At 46.8% G+C, this 14,399-nt stretch overlaps 1 protein-coding gene across 1 annotated transcript in view; it reads right to left on the reverse strand.

Annotated features, from left to right (window-relative positions):
- Nucleotides 1-1,206: 1,206 nt before the first annotated feature.
- LOC125947450 (uncharacterized) overlaps nt 1,207-14,399 on the reverse strand; it is a 273,425-nt gene continuing 260,232 nt past the window's right edge. Inside the window, exon 6 of the mRNA XM_049672196.1 lies at nt 1,207-1,268. Coding sequence (XP_049528153.1) covers nt 1,231-1,268 — 38 coding nt within the window. The 3' untranslated portion in view covers nt 1,207-1,230. The remainder of the gene's footprint in view (nt 1,269-14,399) is intronic.

Below are 14,399 nucleotides of genomic sequence, written 5' to 3' on the forward strand. Positions count from 1 at the left end.
TTCTTCGTGTGACTAGAACACTTGCAAACGTTGATTAAGGAAGCGCGTCGTAACATCAAGGATACACAATGGCGCACAATGTAGCAGAGGAAACTCAATTTGCGTTCATGAAACCCTGGGGGCTCTACACCTGCGTCGAAAACTAAAGTGCTTTACAGAGCTTGATGTTCAACGGCGCAGCTGCTTCGTCAGTGCAGGTTCGCATCTCAAGATCGGAGTCACACACGCGAAATAATTAACGCAATTAGTGTCGAGCGACAGTAATTAGCGCTTCAGAGCTTCTCATCTGTTCTTATTAATGAAGAGGAGGAAGAAAGGCGAGGAGGTTCAACACGGTGCTTCTGGCTCGCTAACTTGTTAGCAGTGGGAGAAAGGGAAGAAGCGAAAGGAAGCGAGAAAAGGCAATGCATGCATGCGCATACACGACAGCGTTCACTGTGCATTCAAGGGCGGTCGCATGGTTAGCGTAACAGGGCTCTTAAGTAGCTCTCCATCAATACCACGTTCGATTCCGCGAAACGCTAGCTCTGATGCGTTTACATCACACTCCTGTAAACACAGCTCTCTTAGTGCGTGTAGGTGTTTATTCGACATGCGTGAACAGGCACTCTTCAGACTTACCGTCGTCTCTACTTCTACATACCTACCTGCTTTATACGGCCTTGCGCTATAAAATCTGCGGTGCTGCAGAGCTATGCTTCTCTTGACGAGGAAATTGCGGTCACTGAAGAAGTCAATGGTGAAAATAACACAGAGATGTTTCGGGACCCGTACGGGTTCCTTGATCCCACTAAAAACCCGAAACCTCATCCCGAAACGTTTCTGTGTTATTTTCACCATTGACTTGGTCAGTGACCGCAATTTCCTCGACATCATGTTACCTGACCAGACGAACTTTCGTCGAACTCTTGACTAGAGTGCTTCTTTTCACAGTTTTTTCTTCTTTTTTTTTTCTTGGGCGTCCCTATTGCGGGGGTGGTAAGCGAGGTCGTTCTAAGACGCCTCCGCGTGGACGTTGATTGATTGTAATATCTATAAGTGGCTTAGGAGACACGAAACTTTGCGAAAGTGATCTGCACGTCTTCAGAACGAAAAAAAAAAACGAAAAAGAAAGAAAGCCATAAAAGTGGCAGGACTGCTCTAAAAAGAAAGTTGAGAGAAAATTTTCCACTGAGCATCAGCCAGGGCGGCGTTAGCGCATGACTCACAGTCTCTTTCCGGAGCGCTTTTTCACTGTTGGTTGCTCGGCAGTGAACATCTGGGAAAGCCTGCGTAAATGGCAAGAAGCGACTGAGAGAAACGTCAGAAAAGAACACACCAAAGAAAAAAGTTGGCCGCATATCTGCTTGCTTCGCTGCAAATCACATCGAAAGACGATAGTCTTCTGCCACCCCTGATAAGTAACACCCTCTCTTGTCCACCCTCCCACCCCTCACGCTCTTCCCCTCCCCTCTCACTCCTCCCATGATGGATGCAATGGAGATTTTGCTGAATTCAATTCAAATTTACCGCGTTCGCCCTGCTCTCGCGCCATCTGTTGGGACCTTTTATTACCGTTGACTTAAAGCCGGCTGCAGAGCGGCGGCTTCAGTCGGCTTCTTTTAACGCGTAGCGTTTCCTACACCATTTCTAACGCATTCGACGCCATTTCTAACGCATTGATTTTTCATTTACTAACGCAAAAACCAGTACAATATGTATTCCTAATTAAATGAACGCTACGGATTACGGTTATGTGCCTCCAAACTCTGTACTGCTAAATTAGCCATCCTATACTCCGTTTCATACATCAGCCAGGTTCAACGCTGTAAAAGCTGCGCAAGAAGTACGGCCATTAAAATGTATTACTCCGTGCGTTCCGTCTATGCAGCGGTCTGGATGCGATGCACTAGAAAATTAATGTGATGCGATGCGATGCGCCAGTTGTCGCGTTCATGTAAACGCGGCTTATGCTTCGCTGCGCGCCAGCGGCGTTTGCTCGCGCGAGCTTGCACGTGAGGCTGCAGCGACGGGCTGCAAATAAAACGCGCATAGCATGGCGTTTTCAGCGCAGCTTAAGAAACTAGGGTCTTTAGAGTTACGTATCTATGTATTTTCTATTAAAGGAACACACCTCCTAATATTTACCTAGTGATGTTGCGCCTCAGATATGCGTAATATTTACTTTGTGATCGATAACGTTCACAAGTATGAACAGCCCTACCAGTTTAAGTAGTGTGGGGGCGTAAGCAAGTGGTCCAATTTTGGCCGGGTGGCTGAATCGGGTGACAGACAGACAGACAGACAGACAGACAGACAGACAAACAGACAAACAAACAAACAAACAAACAAACAAACAAACAAACAAACAAACAAACAAACAAACAAACAAACAAACAAACAAACAAACAAACAGACGGACGGACGGACGGACGGACGGACGGACAGACAGACAGACAGACAGACAGACCAAATTTTCAGCGTTTAAGTTCCCCAAGAAAGACTATCGTCTTTAAAAAGTATATTGCAGTAGTCACTATGTAAGTATGCGTCGTGGAAACGTTAACCCGAGTCCTTATATAAAGCAGCTAGATTTGAGATTATCCTTAGCGCGTCGACCTTATACTGTCCCATTTTTCACGAAGAGGCATCGGGTGCTTTAATCGCAGTCATTGTACTTGCATTCTTTCCTAAATCCAGCAGTCACGCTTACCCACACACTTTCGATAGCTCCGTACGCATAAAACAGGAAAGATGAGTCCGAATTTGCTCATTTCCAGAGTACCCGCATATCTTGAAGGAAAGCTTACTTTATTTAGAGGATATAATCAAACACGGTGATAGTTCCACAGAACCTACTACGGAGTTGTACAGGCGATAGCCTTCTGTAAAAACTGGCAATATTGTAATTCCTGTAGCTGTTTGCTATGTTGGGAGCAAATGCACTGGTACAGTCGAAGTCGTATTATGCTCGCTATGGCGTGAATAAACGGAGAAAAAGGAAAAGAAAAGAGGGTGCGGTGCAGGCATAGGCTGATTAAGAAAAAAAAAGTACAACAAAGTGTCCATGACATGTCGCTAATACACTTCGCAAGGAAACGACACCCTTAAGTGCTCACGCGTCGGCCGCAATGTAGAGCTGTCTGTATAGTTGAGAACATAACGAACAAAATTAAATTAGCGGAGCTTACTTCCGAAGAAGTGGCTTCTTCAGAATTGAGGCTAGGAGGGTGCTGCGAACTCAACCTGGCCTATTTCGACACGACAGGCGAGACGCAATTTCTGAGGCATCCGTCTGCACTCCCCCCTGCACGCCTCATCCTCCCCCAACCCCACTCCGTGCGCCACCAGCATTTCTCACGAGTGCTTCATTATGTATGCATGCAGGACGTGTTGATGTCAAGCGTCGACGTATACGGCCTTACATATAGTATTCGCGTCCGCTCGCCTATAAGGCCTTCACTGCGGGTTAAGGTAATTATTTCCCAGAGAAGAGCAAGAGCGGCGAGGAGCGCCCGTACTCTTCGGTGGCCTGCGTGTGGCCGTTTCTAGACGACTAGATTTTGAGCGATGGACGCTCCTTTCAAGATAGAGAAGACGACTTTGGGTAATCAATACTTTCTTCCATATTGATGAAGGAGCGTTCTACGCGACAATCTTATGCCAATCCTTAGGTGTAGTCTAATATCTTGAGTTAACGTTATTAATTATCTGTTTTCACCCGCCATGAGCCCACACGCCCATCCATTCACCTACCTCTTATTTAACCGCCTGCCTCCCTGCCCGCCTGTTCGCGGTGTTCCAAACTTTTTTACGCTGCTTGCACGTCGTACAGAGGACACTCTGTGCGAGCTCGAGATCGTGAAACTGACAGTTTCAAATGCGCGCACTTGACGAAAATGCTTAGAGTATACCGAAATGGCGTGCGGTGATGCCACAATTGAGGGTACCAGACGATATTGCCTATAGACTTCAAGAACACCGAGAAATCACTTAACGCAATAGGTCGAAAATCACGTTGAAGAAACATTTCCTGCATCGATGGCCACCAGCCTGCCACCGGAAGGAGTGCAACGCTTTCCTGCTTCTCAGGAATGAGAGGACAGAAATAGAGGAACGGAAGATAACCGAAGGAAGGAGCGAAGAAATAACACGACGACAGATCCCCAATACAAATGTAAAACTAGGACAAAGACTAAGTCTATCTACACTGCGCTCTTTCATGTTCCGTCAGCTAAGTCCCATCTTCATATGGTTATCAAAGCTTCCAATGAGCCTCTTGGACTGCGACCGTCTAGACACTCACTCTTTCCTCACCCTGCTGACGTTGACATCTCCTGCTATGTTTCTTGCCATGCTTTTTCTTTCTGACCATCATGCATCTTCATTACCATCTCTCGTCTCATCCGTACTTGCTTGCTAGCGCCCCCCCCCCCCCCCTCCCCCTTCTTTTTAACAGCGGAGCTGTTTAAGCCAGGCATAATGTGTCTTATGAATCCAAAAATGTGGGCCGATCCTGGCTTGAGTGCAGAAATGGTTCAAGCGGAATGGCACATACCCCTGTGAACTAGTGAAGCCGAGCCTGGCTAAGTCTAGCTAAGCATGGTTGGGACTACTTAAGCTTAGTAAGTCATCGATAGCCTATTGATAGCCAATCAATAGCTAATCCGGAAAATTCCGGAAAATGCTGGGGATGACATGGTAGTGCTTAGTCTAGGCCAAAGGCCAGGACGTGCTAGGTGCCCATCAGCTCCGCTGTCTCTTTAGCATTGCGCCTCCAGTGCAAGCTACGTTAATTTTTTCTTAATCTCGTTCTATCATTTAGAACAATGAATTTCATCCGCTGTATATCATTACCAGTCGGCAGAATTTTACTCGTTCGCGGAGGTTCTAGTTTGCCTCATTTCCTCCTTAACGCCAACGCGAGCCGCATGCATACGGCGTTTCGAGAATTGGGTTGCATGCACGGGCGTTTTGCGGCAGGACGCCTGTACGGGCCAGATCATTATAGCAGCTGCGGTAACGCGCTGCAAAGGACACCGCGGCCGCGGTACTTTTCCAGCATTGCCTTGCACAGTGCCTGCGCGCTCGTGTTCTGGGAATAGGAGATCGCGGCGCTCCACCTCCGCCGCGGATCGGGCCGCTCTCGACTTCCCTTCAAGGACAACATCCGCTGTGAGTGAAGACGAGACGCGTCGTCTCCATTGACGACGACAAAGACTACGCGAAGACCAGGAGTCTTTCCAAGCGCTGGGCGCCCAGGGCGCTTGAGTACATAGACGAAAAGACTTGTTGCTTTGGTAAAATGACGATTAACCACTACAGCCTGTATGTACTATATAGTGTTTGCGCGTGCTAAAGTGTCCTTTTATAGTCGTTATATTTATTTTCCCTTTTAACAGCGGAGCTGTTCAAGCTTTTCGTTTCCCCGCGTAGCGTTCGCAAAAACTCGCCTAGCGATGACGTCACTGCGCACAGCTGCGCCTCGCTTCACCTTGCCATAGTCAATCGATAGCCAATCAATTGCTAATCAATAATCGATCAATAATTAATAAATTCTGGAAAATGCCAGGGATGACTTGGTAGTGCTTAGCCTATCCCAAATACGTGGCCAATACCTTGCGATAGCCAATCAATAGCCAATCAATAAGTAATCAATAATCGATCAATATACAATAAATTCCGGAAAAGCATAACCGGTAAGGTCAGGACCAGCTAGGTGCCGATCAGCTCTGCTGTTTCTTTAGCCTTGCGTCACTAGTGCAAGCTACGCAAATTTTTTAATTCATTCATTTTTTAAACCAAGTTTATTCGCATATAAGTGAAATGAAGTAGCCGAAGACCTACTACTGCTTCCAACCGCTTTAGTTAGGTCTCCCGTGAGTTGTCCTTGGAAAAGAACGTCGAGCTTTAAGTACTATTCCTATTCCTTCGATCATAGAGATGGTAATCTGAGGGGATACGTAGTAGCACTCGCATATACTTAACCACGTGATTAGGTCTGCACTGATATGGCGCTAGCCTGGAGAAGTGACGCTGCGATGTAGAGAAAGTGAAGGACAAACTAAATTGATAAAGCATTTACATTTACTCACAGAAACAAGGCACAGTAAGTAGAGATCTGCTTAACCCTACAGTGCTGAAGTGACAACTGTCAAACTGATTCCGACTGAACGGCGATCTGCCGAATCGACTCTTTCCGAGCAGCCTGCGTACGAGTCCGCTCCTTAACTTCTGTGCATTCTTGACTACCACTTGGAAAGCATTGAAGCGCTGTGCCCTTTCCGGTGGCAGAAGCCTGGCAGGTTTTTACCCGACTCGGACAGTGAGTTTTTCAGTTTATATATGTATCTATATACAGTCAGACAGTCATTCTGTCAGCCCGTCAGTCGTTAGACAAAGGCTTCTTGGTCCGCTAAGTCACATACGCGGTATATATATATAAGCTATACAACAACAACAACAACAACAACAACAACAACAACAACAACAACAACAACAACAACAACAACAACAACAACAACAACAACAACAACAACAACAACAACAACAACAACAACAACAACAACAACGGCGACGACGACGACGACGACGACGACGACGACTATTCATTCATTGGCTAGGAATTTTGAGGTTACGGCGAATGCAAAGCGGCTTTGAACGCTCGACTACCGTGTAGTTTCTGCTGTGTTCGCGTGCACGAATGTGCTGGTAGAGCGCATGCTATCAACCTCAATCGAAAGTCATTACCATGGCATTTTTTTTACGTTTCTTTTGCCAGCAATACTTGAGCTTAGCCTTCGCGTTACCGGCGTATGCTTAATAGAGTATGCTGTATTGCAAACAACCTGGATTCCTTCACAGCTTTGTCACGTGCCCTTTTTCCTAGAAGCGGACTCACTGACGTTCGCGTGCCAGCGCTTATCTGGGCTTACCAACGGAGGTCAGGAAAAGTTGTAACAAAGGGTTCAGCTCAGCTCTGATCCAATTCCGAGAATCGGGCTTCACTCGAGGAGAACTGATAGCAGAGACAAAGTTATCCTCCGCGCACGCGTGACACAACGGCACCATTCGGCGAGCCACCGTAGTAATTTACTTTTGACCGCATATTTTGCATATTTCGGAGCGGTGGCAGATAAGCCGATAATGGCTGACGTCACAGGGCACCTATGTGTTGCGGGGATGTTTTGCGGCGCGTAGTCGGAGGAACTTAAGAAGACAGTGGGTCGCTTGTTGTTCAGCAAGCGTGTTTATTCGAACAAACAAACAAACAAACAAACAACTCTAACTACCCAACCAAATAACTAACTAACAAACAAATAAACAAACAAACAAACAACCGACCGAACGACCGACCGACCGACCGACCGACCGACCGACCGACCGACCGACCGACCGACCGACCGACCGACCGACCGACCGACCGACCGACCGCCGACCGACCGACCGACCGACCGACCGACCGACCGACCGACCGACCGACCGACCGACCGACCGACCCCGACCGACCGACCGACCGACCGACCGACCGACCGACCGACCGACCGACCGACCGACCGACCGACCGACCGACCGACCGACCGACCGACCGACCGACCGACCGACCGACCGACCGACCGACCGACTGACTGACTGACTGACTGACTGACTGACTGACTGACTGACTGACTGACTGACTGACTGAATGAATGAATGAATGACTGGCTGGCCGACTGACAGGCTGGATGAATGGCTGGCTGACTGGCTGACCAACTTCAAGAAGTCCGAGAACGTATACGCGTATATTTATGCATGTAGATTTAATTTGTATGAATGGCACATAAAAGTATTTGAAAACAAGCAAAGCAAATTTTGAGCTACCAGAATACGACCTCGAACTGTCGCTTTGAGTGAATACAGTGCGATCCTGCGGGGGCTGTGGGTGAGCAGACTTATTATTGCAGATTATTTTATTTCCTTATGGGGACTACCAATCCTTGTACAAATACTAAAGCTGGTGAGGACAACATATGATAAAGGGTATGCGTTGTAATACAGAATATACAGCGCGCAGCAGTTACAGCAGGCTGCGCAATATGCGTTGGTATGACGGGAAGCTGAGCCAACTTGCATCTGGCGATTTCAAAAGCTCGTATCTAATAAGCTACAGTAAGGATAAATTAGTCCTTACCGATTAGAAAAATTACTGACAAATTAGAAATAACACTTAAGATAGAAAAGGACTTTGCATACGTAACAACAACAACAACAGACCTAAACGCACACAAGCACCTATATTGAATACTTATTCACCGCTGCTTTAGCCTTATAACAGCTGTATGCGCTAAGAGTTGTAATTGTTTTCGACGTAGGATTCAGATAATACTTCCAACCTCCATGTTTATCTTGGGATCGAAAGTCAATATATTATCGAAAAAGAATAAGGCTGACCTTAATTGGAAAGACGTACGCCAACGCGCACTGCTTACAAACAGTTCACCAGTACGCATAACGGCACCTTGTACCGACCAGAGGGCGCTACGACGCTCGCATTTCTTACCTTAGCGTCGCCGACAGCAGCCGTTAGGAATGCGAAGTAAATGAGACAAAATTAAAATCGACTAGGACCCACGCTCCATCGTTCGTCTGAGCTTTGCGGAGCTGAAGCTCGGGAACTTTCGCGCTTCTAATCTCGATCAAAATCATGCCGAGCAATGCGGAGCATGCGCATTTGTACAGTGAACCACAAAAGTTTACGGACCACGGGATCTCAGAAAACGTTCAATTGCCGAGCAGCCTGTAGCGGCAGCCAGTAAAACTGTTACGACAATGTTGTTAGCATATTCTAGTCGAGGCCCGAAATGCAAATACCGGGCTGCACTGTGAGGCTGCGTCGAAATTCAGCTTTTTCTCAGATATCATGGTCCGTAATATTTTGTGGTTCACTGTACATTTGGACATTTTCGGATCTCCTACACTCTTGCCTCATATGAGCAATATGAGATGTCGCGGTGAATGTTTATCACGTCCCTGCCATATTGCCCCTACCGCTCGTTATAGGCTGTGTGTTCTGGCACAGCTTTGGAAAGCTTCAATGCAGCATACCTATGCTATATACCGGCGCGAACCCTTATATGCTAAATATGTACCATCTGGAAACAATAAGGAGAGGCCAATCCCCGAGTCCGAGCGATTTGAAGCTTCAACGTCGCGGCCATGGCAGTTGAGGTCGGCTAAAGCCGAATGTGTAAAAAAAAAAAAAAAAAAAAAAAAAAAAGAAACGAAGTGGAGCTGACACTGTAAAATCAAATAAATTTTGCGTTTATAGTTAAGGATAGTGCGACCCTTGGAATTGTGGGATGGCGATCGATGGTGGCTGAAGCGGTCGCACTCTCCGTCTTGTCAAGTGCACGTACAGCTGGCAGTGGCTGGACCTCGGTTTGCGTCACTCTGCCGAACACGCGACTGTGCCAGGACGTTGCAACACAAGTGGGAGCAGCTAATTGCGAAAAAAGCCAATATGCTGTCCCCTTGCGTCAGCTTCGAGTCGTCTGATGCAACGCGTCCTCGCCCTCGCATTGCTGCGACGCCGCAGAACCGATGTCAAAAACAAGTTAACGTAAAAAAAATAATGAAAGAAAGAAGGAAAAGAAGCGTGCAAGCGTGTGTTTCTGAATTTTTGCCTGAACATGAAGGGCCCAGCAGAGATTAGCCTACTCTTAATGTCGTTTCAGTTGCGTTACATATTTATTAAAGATTGCAGCGGCGAAGGCTTAAGTCCGAAACTGAGGCTTCAGAAGCCGACGCAGCAATGAGGGGCTACCGCAACATTCAGAAGTTACCGCCAGAAATATGGCGGTGCTTGAAACGGCGAGCCGCCGGATAGTTGCATATTCTGTCGTAATTATTGTGCCATTTGTCACGTATCTTATCTATGTACGGCGCAGGGGAACTTCGCTTTAGGCCATCTTTCTAAATCCGCAAGTTATAGAACGTCAAGTGCCATCTTCTCTGAGAGCACAGCTCACTTTTGACGCTTCTAGCTATAACAACGGTGACTTCCGTGGCGTGGTATGCTTGGTTGTCCTGTTGCCAGGGCAACAGTCAACTCCCGTGCAGCATCTGCTGGTTATCAGCGTCGGGCAGCGAGTATGTACTGAAAGTTAAATATGGCGGTTTGTTTAATTCAGATCTTAATTTCGATTCAGTTCACACACACACACACACACACACACACACACACACACACACACACACACACACACACACACACACACACACACACACACACACACACACACACACACACACACACACACACACACACACACACACACACACACACACACACACACACACACACACACACACACACACACACACACACAGCGTTTGTTTGCATATCCTCGAATGCCGTGCATCAACGGTGAAAGTCGGGATGCGGAGTTTACTGATGGAAAACGTCATTCGAGAGCTCCTGGTGATAGCGGAACTACTGAGAAGGGTCCTGTCAGGGCACATTACGGAACACTGCAGTTGCATGAGAGTCTGTAAACCTAAAATCAAAACGAAATCAAGAATACCCTAGGTCACAGGCACTTTGGGACTGAGGTGGATTTGCCATGTGTGGTGCCCTATTGCGAAGAAAATACAAGTAAAATACGTAATGTATATATATATATATATATATATATATATATATATATATATATATATATATATATATGCTGATGTGAAAAAGTTGACGGTCGTTTTAAAGCTCAAATGTGAAATTGCACATCGCGAAGTTCCACGTAATTCTTAAGGTACACTCGTGAGCAAAAGTATACGGACCACAGGGTCGCCGAAAAAACTGATTTTCTTCGTAATTTACAAGCACATACTTAAATTGATGAGTATACTGAGAAGTTCGCAATGCCAAGTTTGGACTGTCGTGCTCAATTTCAAGTTGCGTTCACAGGCAGAGAAAAAAAAAATCGACTTTATCGCGCAACCCCTGGTCCGTATACTTTTGCTCGCGGGTGTACCTTAAGTGTACCACGCGTTATATTTTTGTTACTCTCAGCAGGTTTCGCGCTAACTCGCTTCGATGTGCGACGCAATCGCAGGACTATAACTAATCCGAACCGATTTCAACCGATGCATGACGAGACATGCCCCGGAAATTGCTTATGCGAGATGTTGGCCGCCTGGCAGGATGGGGATCAAACTTGAAGCATGGGCTTTCGTAACCACCTATTAAGCGCGAACGACAGTGCACGTAGGCGTTAAGAAGAAGACTGCTATTTTAGGCGCAGCATGCAGTTACATTTTTCTTTTCTTTTCCTTTGCCCACTGCTTTTACTTGCGCCTTTCGGTAGACGTCTGAAGCGCTGAGGCTGCCCACTGATTGCTAGTTTTCCTTTATTTCTTTTTTTTTCTTTCTTGGTAATTCTGGCAACTGAAGAGAGTTAGTGAGAAAGTTAAAGAAATAGCAACAAATTCGCCTTCCACGCCAGGCGCAAATTGACTGCGCAACACCGCCCGGTGGGTTTTCCCTTCCGCCCCCTAATGATGGCGCGGCCGATAAGCCCGCACACAATTGACGAGCTGCGCCTCGCTTGATTTGCAGTCACGATTTACGGCGTAATCCCTTCTCGGGGAAAGTGAAGCGAAACCAAAGGAAAGCTCCGACGGAGGAACGCCATAAATTTTGCCACCTACGCGTGCCTGTCGCGCCGCGAAAAGACACAATGTTTCGAACTTCAATTAAAGCTGCGTGATCACGATCAGCCAATTAATTTTCTCTCAGCCCAGGCACAGCTAGCCTTCCTTGCGAACTTGGAAAGGGAGTCAGAGAGAATTGGGTTAAGGGATAAGGAAAGCTGTGAGACTTTGAAGTGATCCAAAGTAGCTGTAAAGCAGCAATTATGATTGAAAATAAGTGACTAAAATTTGGCTGGTGCACTCGCGCTAGTTAAAGGGGACACTGCAGAAGATTATTAAGTTTGCAGTATTAGTTAATTACGCTTCTTCGATAGCGGAACGGCCACTTCTATTGCGGCAAGAGGCTTAGCAGGCCAGAAAAACCGCAATGACGAAAAGATCAGTGGCGACGCCGTTGTGACGTTCCCGCACAAGCTCGCCATGACGTCACGGATTGTGACAGACTCTACATATAGGTATAGTTAATTGTTTACCAATAAGTACCGAAATTTTAAAATAACACGCGCTACTTCCGCGTCGTCTTCATGGCCTGGCACATACCCGCGGTGGCGATATATAGGATGCGGCGATATACAACCTAGCATGTTTCCTGAATATATTCCCTGCGCCAAAACGGACCACGATATTGGAAAATACCGCGGAATTCGTGACGTAATCCTGGCATACCGGCGCCGAGCTTTAGGCGCGACTTTCAAGAAAAGAGAATGTTTGGTTTTCATTTTATCAAGTAACAATAAAGAATATTTTCCAGTGATATGAATGAAAACAGGGTTCTAAACAGCCGCGTTTCAAGGTGTTTTGCCGCCACAGGCAAAGTAAAGTTATCGCGCCCCTCTCCAATGCTCTAGCAACAAATATAAACGTATCAGAGAAAAAACTTTGTGCAAATTTTTTTATGCATTACTAGTTGTAATGAATCAAAGTTAGCAAATACGTTTCCGTGTATCAGTTTTCATTGTTCTGTAAGCAATCAGCCGTGATAAGGGAGGTAATAAAAATGCAAAAGAGCATCCAATTTGCATACACAATAATATCTAACCGAATACAACGATTTACGTGACCTTCTGATGAAGCGGGGGCAGGATGCTGGGTGAAGAGGTGCGCAGCACGTTGCAAAACCTATAGTACCCCTTTCCTTTATTCTAAAATCAATCACCACCGTAATGCCGACCTGGGCCACCGCCTGCTCCGAACACCGGTCAAAAGTTCTCTGGTTCTGAACGCATACCTAAGCAATCTAGAGCAGTTTAGTGTGGGATTTTTGTGTTCGTTTAAAGAACTTGCTCTTTTTTCATAACTTATTCAATAATTCGGCATTCAATTACACGGCTGACACTAAAGGTACTTTTTAAATTAAGAAGCACTTTCGCCTAGGGATTCAGAGAACCGAATAATCACACCGAGAAAGAACTGAGAGACAGCTGGAAAGTAGCATCGTAGCATCACGTAGAGTTGCTGGCGACATCTGTTGCCGCTTCCGCGAACAACGGGACCAAGTTTAGATTATGCCGACTTGATTTGCATAACCTTTGTTACCTTCTTCTTTCCTCATCTTTAGCCGTTCTCAACTTGGTACTTCATTTTGAAAGCGGCAGCGATTTAGCAACGTCTTTTGGCGCAACGCCGATAAAGGTGAGACGATCCCAGTATAACTGTGGGCACTCTCGAGCCTATGGATAGGGTGCTGTTTTGATAGCAGACACCGTGAACAGAGAGAGAGAAAGAGAGAGAGAAGAGAGAGAGAGTGAGTGAGTGAGTGAGTGAGTGAGTGAGTGAGTGAGTGAGTGAAAGAACTTTATTCGGTCCACAATAGACGCGAGAGAGAGCTTTTTGCAGCTGCCCCGTCTTCTGTCGCCCTCTGAGGCCACGACCAGATAGCTGAGTTAGTAACTTGTCCGCAGCGCGGAACAGACAACCCCATCAGCCCGCCCCTCACATAACATTCGTTCGACTTTGCAAGCTAGCACCGTCTGGTGTTTATCAGACCGGTGAATCTTTCCTTCTGAGAACCGCAGCGCGGCAGATGCGAAGCCTCGCTTTCGCGACTGAGCTGTGCTCCTCCTGCTGTTGTTGTCAGATTACGCTACAGACGGACCCCCCCCCCCCCCCCCCCTCTTTTTTTTTTCCCTTGTTTCTTGCGGTGTCGTTCCTGAGTCCTCACACTTTGTCAGCAATTCAATGGCCATCGCGACAGCTAATTAAAATTAAATCAAAGCCTGGGGTATTGCGTGCCAAAACCACGACTTGGTTATGAGGCACACCGTAGTGGGGGACTCCGGGTAATTTTGACCATCTGAGGTTCCTTACCGTGCGCCTAATGCAGGTACACGGGCGTTTCTGCATTTCACCCCCATCGAAATGCAGCCCGTGCCCTCGGGCTTAGCAGCGCAACGCCACTACCCCACCACGGCGCGTCATCGCGACAGTTCAAGGCGTCCAGATGGAAGAATGATTTAGCCTAAGTGATTAGAGAATGTCAACAAGGTTAATAGGCGACTTAAGGAGGCAAAATGCGCTGGTGAATGGAACGAAAATTTGGGAACATCTATCGAAAATTTGGAATTCGCCCTGAAATACATCTCGGGTATCATGAGGTTTCACTTAGTGAAAATTGCGATGTTCGCCAGTTTCTGCTTCTGCATCGTCTTATGCGAAACAGTCAGGTTTCTTCCTTACCGGGTTTAAGGTTTCTTCGTTTCAGCACTCTAGAGCTAAAATTTACAAGTGAGAGCATG

The sequence above is a fragment of the Dermacentor silvarum genome, chromosome 8, assembly GCF_013339745.2.
Source record: "Dermacentor silvarum isolate Dsil-2018 chromosome 8, BIME_Dsil_1.4, whole genome shotgun sequence".
NCBI classification, from domain to species: domain Eukaryota; kingdom Metazoa; phylum Arthropoda; class Arachnida; order Ixodida; family Ixodidae; genus Dermacentor; species Dermacentor silvarum.